General features: G+C 44.6%; 1 protein-coding gene across 1 annotated transcript in view; it reads right to left on the reverse strand.

The window, feature by feature from the left end:
* Positions 1-313: 313 nt before the first annotated feature.
* Positions 314-9,341, reverse strand: part of LOC133136749 (uncharacterized) — a 14,291-nt gene continuing 5,263 nt past the window's right edge. Inside the window, exons 2-5 of the mRNA XM_061254457.1 lie at positions 5,352-5,663; positions 4,333-4,587; positions 463-562; positions 314-332 (exon numbers count right to left, since the gene is read on the reverse strand). Of these exons, the coding sequence (XP_061110441.1) occupies positions 314-332; positions 463-562; positions 4,333-4,587; positions 5,352-5,663 (686 nt within the window). The remainder of the gene's footprint in view (positions 333-462; positions 563-4,332; positions 4,588-5,351; positions 5,664-9,341) is intronic.

Below are 9,341 nucleotides of genomic sequence, written 5' to 3' on the forward strand. Positions count from 1 at the left end.
CATGAGAAGGGTACAGGGTAGTATGGCTGCTAAGCTTAAGCAGTTAGCCATGAGGAGGGTACAGGGTGGTATGGCTGCTTAGCAATTGCAGTTAGACCTGAGATGCAATTAGTTTAGTTTGATAACCCTAAAATTTTGCTTCAGTTCATTTACACCAATATTGTTTTAGGTTATCGGAATTGAAAAGGTTTATTTGAATAACCTTAACAACTTTCAATTGAGAAAACCTTGAAAAATATATAGGGGTAAGAAATTGCAAAAAAAGAAAAGTAAACATTTTTGGTTTTTACCATTTTACCATCTAACATTTTTTTCAGTACAGCGTGGTGGGACTGCAGGAATAACAAATATAATGTGGAAATACTCAATAAGCAATTAATCACTCAGGGAATTAGTGAGAGATAGTGATTCAGTTTTATATGTGCAGTATTCATACCTCCAGACCGCCTCTTTCTTCTGCACAAAATGACGCTGACGATGACGATGATGATGACAATGATCGTGATGCCAGTGGTGCTGATGATGATGATGAGTTTGGCTGATCCTGGTACTTCCGGTGGACCTGAAGTTAGCAACAGACTATCATTCTCAGATTCTGTGAAACCATTCTGCGCCCTTAGCATCTCCAACTCCAGCAGGGCCCCCCAAACTGTGGGATTGGACCGCAATAGGTGTGTCCAATAGGTGATGGCAGACAGGGTGGTTTGAGTATCTCAGAAACTGCTGATCTCCTGGGATTTTCATGCACACTAGTCTCTAGAGTTTGCAAAGAATGGTGAAAAAATAAGCAGCAGCAGTTTGGCAGACAGAAACGCCTTGTTCATGAGAGACTGGCCCGACTGGTCAAAGCTGACAGGAAGGTGATGTTGGAAAACATGGGAGGCAAGTGCACTACAGCCAACCCCCCCTGAAGCATGTCACTTTGTTTGGTCAATCTACAACCCTGTCTAGCCCCCAATCCTGTGAAATGTACCTCTTTGATCAGTACCTCCCTGTTATTGTCATGGTTAGGAGGTAATTGCTGATTGAGGCCGCCAGAGGGCAGGGGCCTCATTGGCTGCACCTGTGCCTCGTTAATTACTAGGTGCTGGCTCAGGGTATGTAAAGGCTGTGCTCACAGTCTACCAACGCTTTGGTGTCAAACTTGCATTTGCACTAAGCCGGTAATGCACCAGGTAGTCTCTGTGAATCTACGAGTCAGGTACGGTGCTGGGGCCTCATTTATAAAACTGTGCTTAGGATTCACGTCAAAAGGTTGCGTAAGCATGAAACCTAGGACGTGCGTAAGCAAAAAAATATTCTGATTTATAAAACAGTGCATACGCACGTCCCACGCCAGTTTTCCTTTATAAATCACAATCAACTCTAAATGTGGCGCAACTTTGCCAGCTTCATGTCCCGCCCACAGTTGCCTATAAATAAGCAGTGAAACTCCCCTAATGAATATGCATTTCACGAAGACGACAATGGCAAACGCTGAAAAGAAGGCCAAGAAAAGGGATTTCAGCCATTTGATTGCCTCTGAAAAGCTACAGGTGTGGGAATTATCCTGATTGATTGTAAATGACGAACAGTTCTGCACAACGAATGTGATGATGACGATGATAATAATAATAATACACGTTATTTGTCTAGCACCATTGAAAACACAGTTACAAAATTAAGAGATAAAACGAACAAAAATGTATAACAATAAACACATTATAAAACATAATATATGAATATGATAACAATATATGAAACTATGCTCGTATCTGCCCGACTGACGCATTGTAAACGGCATCAGTGCAGCGCAATTTGTCCGACTGTTCACCATATTATTTATGAGAATACATTTAATAACATGAAGTATTGTTTATATTTGCGTTTAAAAAATCTCATTTGGGTTAGTTCCTCCCTCTGTTCCGGGAGAAGACCTTATTATTTTTATTCTGGGTAGCTCTGTCTGTTCCCTCCCAGGATTTGGTGGCAAACACGTTTGCGTGTTTGCATAGAAGGGTTATTTCCCTCAGTCGCGTCTGGCTCTCCGCCCCGTTCCAACCTCACAGTTATATCCTCTACCCCCTTCCTCAACCCCTTTCCCCACACATTGTTTTACCTCCCCACCAGACTTAATCTCCCCCCTCCCCACTCCTGTGAGGTGTTTTAATGTATGACAATGGCCATTTGTTCTGCTGTCTCCACTGAGGGACAGGGTATAAGTGTCGACATTCTCCCTCATTTGCTGGTTCTTGTTGATCTGTACTTGGGGAACAGAACCACTAGTTCCTCTACTATATTAAACTATCTATTTGAAACAAAGACGTACCTGCATTTATTGTTCTACTGACAATCGTACAGAGGAATATATTGAACTCTTTAAAAATTCTACAGGTGACAGTAACTTGAATAACCACACATTACAACAGTGGTATGCAGAAGAGCATCTCTGAACTCTAAGTGGATAGGCTACAGCCTAAAGTCTAAAAATTAAGTCTAATGAATACCTAATTAGATAACTGCATGAATAAGTAGGTGTAATAAAGTAAAATGTTCCCAATAAAGTACTCGGTGAGTGTGGTATATTGACGTTGTATCTTCATCTAGCTCACAGGTGTCAAACTCCAGTCCTGGAGGGCCGTAGTGTCTGCTGGTTTCTGGGGTGTTCTGGGTTCATTCAAGTCACTGATTGCAGTTAAAGGGTCTTCCCCAGCTTATCTACAAAAAATCATCAGACCCTACACCCCTGCCAGACCTCTTCGTTCAGCCTCCACAGGCTGCTTGGCACCTCCCCCTCTCCGAACCTCCACCTCACGCTCACGACTACTGTCTGTTCTGGCTCCACGGTGGTGGAACGAACTCCCCGTTGAGGTCAGAACTGTAGAATCTCTCCCCACCTTCAAGCGCAAGCTGAAGACACACCTCTTCAAGCAGCACCTCTCCCCGTCCCTCCCTACCTCCCTGTGAACCTTAATTGTTGTCTCTGTGATGTGCTTTGTGTATCGGTATTTTTAGTTGGCTAGGTAAGCAGTGTTTGGATAGTTCACTTTGGTCACTTTTGCTCTGTTTGTTTGTTTATTTGTTCTCAAAAAAAGAAAAAAAGGCCCTCGTCCTTATCTTTGTTGTACAGGTAGCAGTTGAAATTGTACTTCCCTCTAGGGTCTTTCAGCGAACTTATCCCTGGTTATGGGTATGCACTTTGTTGTACGTCGCTCTGGATAAGAGTGTCTGCCAAATGCCAATAATGTAATGTAATGATTGGTTAAAGTATCCACACGCCTTGTTCTCAAGGCCTTAATTGGCCTTAATTGGCAGCTGATTGAAAGGAAACCGCAAAAACCCGCAGACACTGCGGCCCCCTGGGGATTCAGTTTGACACCCCTGATCTAGCTCTTTCACATCGCACTTATTTCTTCATCTCTTATGATCATGCCTCACTTCTAGTTTGTCATGCCAAGACTTAGCCTGTGCTTACCGTGTGAACTCGACCTGATATTCTTGGTCATGGATAAGTGACACTTTATTCAAATTGTACCTTGTCTGACCTGCGTTCCGTAGTTATTCCGGTGACCTTCGGTAAGCACTTACTGTACATCGCCATAGAAGCGTCTGCCAAATTCATGTAATGTAAAGGTAATGCAACTGAGGAAAGGGGAGTAGAGTGGGAGATACAAAGCTGTCAATAGAGGCTTGTCAATCAACCACTTCTGGACCAAAGCAGCTTCCATGGATCCAGATATTGTCTTACTTGGGTTGCCCTGAGCCACCAGGATCTTTCTGCTCTAGTGGGATGAGGGTGCGATGGAGGGTGCCAAAGAGAGTAGGAAGCAGAGCTATGTTTTATGGTCCCATTTTGGCATGAAGATGGAGGGCCTCATGGTGATGAGGTGACCTCTCCCCTGCCTCTGCCAGGGACACTCACAGTGGCACATGAGCTGCCCTGTGTTACCTAGCCTGCAGAAAGCTTTGTGTATCGATTGGACAAGTTAGGCAAAGCAATCTTTGCACCTGTGGGGACTGAGTGTGGTACTTTAGTGTGTTTAATGTCTTCAATGTGGACACAAGAGAAGAGCCCAGACAGACTTGCAGGCTTTTATCTACAGACAGGCAAACACACACACACACACACACACACAGACACACACACACACACACACACAGACACACACACACACACACACACAGACACACACACACACACACACACACACACACACACACACACACAAATACACATCCGCACACACACACACACACACACACGCACACACACACACAAACACACACACACACACACACACACAGGAAATGCCAGAGAATAAGCACTGTGACATTATCCACAGACAGACTTACAGATGTCCTTTGTGGAATTTGATTGCGTCTTTGCGGCGACCCGGTTACTGCTGTTGCAGTGGATGTTCCCGTTGGTTGCCGCGACGATGAGGTTGAGTCCTGTCGGCAAGGTTGTATTCTCTACCTGTGTGCAGTGGGCGTGGTCACAGGTGTAGCTGACCATGGTGTCTTCAGCAGAGCAGTTCACCAACACCTTACAGACCCCTCCATCAGAGGAGAGTAACGCCACGCTCACCTGGGGTATGGGCGGGGCCTCTGTAAAACAACAACCAATCCACTGGGCCAAAGATGTGGCACACTACACAATATAGTCATAATAAACTCATACATCATATCATTTAATATCACAATAATGCCACATATTCATATTGTTATCATATAATCTCAGAAGCCACATTTATCTACAGAATTACACTTATTTAAAGTGGCTTTAATCTATGATTTCCAGATGTGGGCCTAGGAGTACAACGCGTGGGAAAAATACAGAGACACTGTCTGAAGATGATTGGCTTTCACCGTAATGTATTCATGTGTGTTTTCTCACATTGGTGTGAGGCATTCTCAGTGCTTTGTTATAGGGTGAATAAAGTTTGTATTATTGAAACTCTCCTTGCTGTGAAAGAACTGGGTTCTTTTAAACGGGAAATGTTGCTTGCAAGAAGTCTCTCCTAACTCAAAGGGAATTTTCCCCAACAGGGTATGATCATTTTTGCACCCTTATGATTGTATATAGTTGGCATTTACATAGCACCTTTATCCAAAGCACTGTACAACTGATGCTTCCCATTTACCCATTCGTACACACACCAACGGTGATTGGCTGCCATCTAAGGCACCAACCAGCTCATCAGGAGCAATTGGGGGTTAGGTGTCTTGTTCAGGGACACTTCAACACACCCAGGGTGGGATAGAACCGGTAACCCTCCAACTGCCAGACAACTGCTCATACCTCCTGAGGTAATGTTGCCCCTACGTGTATTTTACACATCCCAGTAACTGTAACAGTGTCACATTTCTACCTTGAACTGTGAGCCTGTAGGTAGCAACAGCTTTCTCCTGTCCTCCACCATCTGTTATCGTTGCTCTGTAGATCCCACTGTAATTCTGCTGCACATTCTTCAGTAGCAGAGAGAGGCTTGTCTCATCAAATTCTGACATAATACCGTTTTCATATTTGTCTATAAATTGACGTTTCCGATTGTAATTCACTATCCTTGTATTGACATTAACACTCCATGATATGCTGCCAAACTGTAGTTCTTCATGTCTCTCCACATCCAGACGAACAGAGTCTCCCTTAAGCACAAACAAATCCTCTTCAGCTCTGGAAACTAGAAAGAAACAGAAAAATTGTTTTTTTTTTTTAACTGTAAAACAAACTCTGTTCTCATCAGGCACTCAGAACAGGGGATCTAATAGTGAGATCACAAAGAAAGTTCTTTGGTTAACAAAGTCTTTATTTTCTCAGGGTAGGTTTAACAAGCGAGGGTCAAGAGCCAGCAAACAGATATAGCAGGGATAAGGCAGTTATTATTATTATTGTTATTGGCATTTGGCAGATGCTCTTATCCAGAGCAACGTACAGTTGATTAGACTAAGCAGGAGACAATCCTCCCCTGGAGCAATGCAGGGTTAAGGGCCTTGCTCAAGGGCCCAATGGCTGTGTGGATCTTATTGTGGCTACACCAGGGATCGAACCGGTGACCTTGTGTGTTCCAGTCATTTACCTTAACCACTACGCTACAGGCCGCCCTATCCACAGTTTGTGTACAATAGTCCAGGCAATGGGTCAGATTTCCAGCAAATCGATATGTCGGTGATAATTCGAAGATTAGTCATAGTCACAGGCAATAGGTCAAAAACAAACGGGCTACAGTTGAGGCCAAAATTATTAGGCCCCCCAGGAATTATGAACATTTTCCTAAAATTCTGCCCAATGCTTGCATTATCGCTAAAAAAACTTGATATAATCAAACATTCACCAGTGCTATTTAGTAGCTTTTGGTTAGTAGTAGTACATTTTTAGGCTTGCTTTATATCAAATATAGTGAAAAATGGGGTGGTCAAAAATATTAGCCCCCATGTGCATTTTTGCTTTCAAAACACATACAATCAACCAATTAGCTTTCAAACGACACCTGTGCAGTCAATTAGCTTCCCAACAACACCTGAGCATTCAATCAGCATTGAGCTTTACTTAAGGGACTCCAAAGAACAGGGCACTTGAACACATTGAGAGGGACTACTCTTACTCACCATGCCAAAGACAAAGGAAATCAGTCTTGAGAAAGAAGATAGTGGAGGCTCATAATAAGGGGGAAGGCTATACTGCCATTTCCAAGCGTTTTACAGTGTCTAGAACAGCTGTACGTTGCATCACTGCTAAGTACAAGGTGACAAATTCTGTAAGAAACAAACCTGGGCGTGGTCGAAAGTGCAAGATTTGGAGAGGAAAATAGTCAGAGATGTCAACAAGAAGCCCCAGACATCTGCCAAGATGATTGTTGCTGACCTGGCCTCTTCTGGAGTTAATGTTTCTAGGAACACAGTTGTGAGGGGCTCTTCATCGTGGTGGGATTCAGGGCCATCGTCCCAGAAGAACCCCTTTACTCAAAGAGCGGCACATCAGAGCCAGACTGAGGTTTGCCCGTGAACATTTGAAAGGTAAAGATGAGTTTTGGAAGTCTGTCCTTTGGTCTGATGAGACTAAACTGGAACTGTTTGGGCACATGGATGTTGCTTATGTTTGGCGAAGAAAGGGCGAGGCCTTCAACCCTAAGAACACACAGTTCAACATGGTGATGGGAGCATCATGCTGTGGGGCTGTTTTGCAGCCTCAAGCACAGGGAGCCTTGTTCGGGTGCATGGCATCATGAAAAAAGAAAATTATATTGACATTTTGAGGGATAATATGAAGAAATCTGCTCTTAATCTAGGCTTAGGTCTTCGCTGGGTCTTCCAACAAGACAATGATCCAAAGCATACCTCAAAATTGGTCCAACAGGTCTTAAAGGACACTAAAACCAAGGTCCTGGAGTGGCCCGCACAGAGCCCAGATCTCAATCTTATTGAGAATCTGTGGCGGGTGCTCAAAGTGAATGTCCATGCTCGGAAACCATACAATTTTGGACCAGCTGGAACAAATTGCAATGGAAGAATGGGCCAAAATCCCTCAATAGACATGTGCCAACCTTGTGAAGAACTACTCTAAGAGGTTGTTGTCAGTTGTGGCCCAGAAAGGGTACACTATTGACAATTAATGGCCAGGGGGCTAATCATTTTGGCTGTGTCATTTTTGCCTTTTCTTGTTTCAACTCAGTGTGTCAGGAGCTTGGCGGCTGGGCTGGATTTGCCAGAGAGTGGGGTTCTGTGCACATGGATCCACGCGTGTGACGTGCCGGCTGCCGGGTTTGGGGGTGCGAAGCAGCTGTTTCCTGTTTGTCTCATGAAGCCGGGCTTAAAAGAAGCAGTTAAGGGGCAGACGCGAGAGGGAGACGCCGGGGGTTGAATGTTGGGTTCCGCAAACGGAATTTTAGCTTGTTGGTTATTTTTCAGTTCATTGTGTTTGGGTTTTTTTCTTTTCTTTTTTGGTTCCTTTTTGTTTAGGCTGTCTCCTGCATTGGCGGACCAGGACCGGAGCCAGCACCAGCTCACTCCCCATTGGTGGAACAGCGAGGACGCTGAGTGCGGACAGTGCAGCAGATCCAGCGTGCAGTGTACAGCAGAGTGGTCCGGGGCGCAGCTCAGCGGCCCAGAGACTATATTGCACAGCGGGAGACAGCCGATTGTTTAGGGGTTGGGTTTTCTTTATTTCTTTTTTTTTTGTCTTGGGATGTAGAGGCCACCAGCACAGTGGTGGGGGCCAACTACATCCCCTCCTTAAAATGATTTGTTGTGTTGTTGGTGTGCGTGGAAGTGAAAGGTGTGAGTGCGTGTGTGAGACCCCGCCCGTGTTAGTTGACTTCCCCCTTCTTGGGCATGGGCTAGATAGCAGGGGGGCCCTGAGTGGGAAACACTGGAGTGCTGATTAATCACGGGGGAGTTCAGCAGTGATTGCCTTTGTGTGTGGTGTGATGGGTTTACCCTCTACCTGTGCCGGGCTCTGGGTACGGGAGGGGGGGAGTGTTGTAGGAGTAGTGGGGAAGTCGAAGGGGGGTGGGGTTGGTGTGAGTTTGTGGCGTGCTCTGTGTTTTTTTTTTTTATAATGAATCAAATTTACCTGCTTCGTTCTGAGCTCCTTGTGGTGGGTGGGTTCTGCATAAGAATAATAGGAACCCGTGGAGGGGGCAGGAGTCAGCTGGTGCTTTTCCCGCTCCCGACAAGTGCATAAATAAAATATATATAACTTAGTGGGCATTTTGTCTTTGATATTTTGGAAACAAACAAACCATAAACACTTGTTGTTAATGGTCATTTCCATGGAGAAATCGAAGGTTTTGTCTGATTTCACAAGGGGGGCTAATAATTTTGGCCTCAACTGTAATTAAACAGAAACACAATCCAGAAACGAAAGTCGATGAATAGAAACAGGTTGGAAAACTATGGGTCGGAATGAGACAGAAGGAATACGCTAAGCTCGGCGGTCGGGGACGAAACTAGTCAAAATGGATATCAATCGGAAACGGTATGAACGCATGACAATCTGGCGACGAGCCATACAAACTGAGGGGTTTAAATAAGACGGGTAACGAGAGCGAATGGCAATCAGGTGTGGGAGACAATCAGGAAGTGAAACCGGTGAAACGAATGAATTAAGTGACAGGGAGACTACGGTGTGCACAGCGGTAACAAAATACGGAAACGCTAACGACAAAAACGGAGCAAAGTGGATGAACATAATGAAAATATGTTCACTGTACTACACTCAGTGAGCACTTTATTAGGTATTTATTAGACATTGTGTGTTCAGAGATGCTCTTCTGCATACCACTGTTGTAATGTGTGCTTATTTGTGTTACTGTCACCTTCCCATCAGCTTTGACCAGTCTGGCCATTCACCTCTGACGTCT

This window comes from Conger conger, chromosome 9 (genome assembly GCF_963514075.1).
Source record: "Conger conger chromosome 9, fConCon1.1, whole genome shotgun sequence".
Classification (NCBI taxonomy): Eukaryota; Metazoa; Chordata; class Actinopteri; order Anguilliformes; family Congridae; genus Conger; species Conger conger.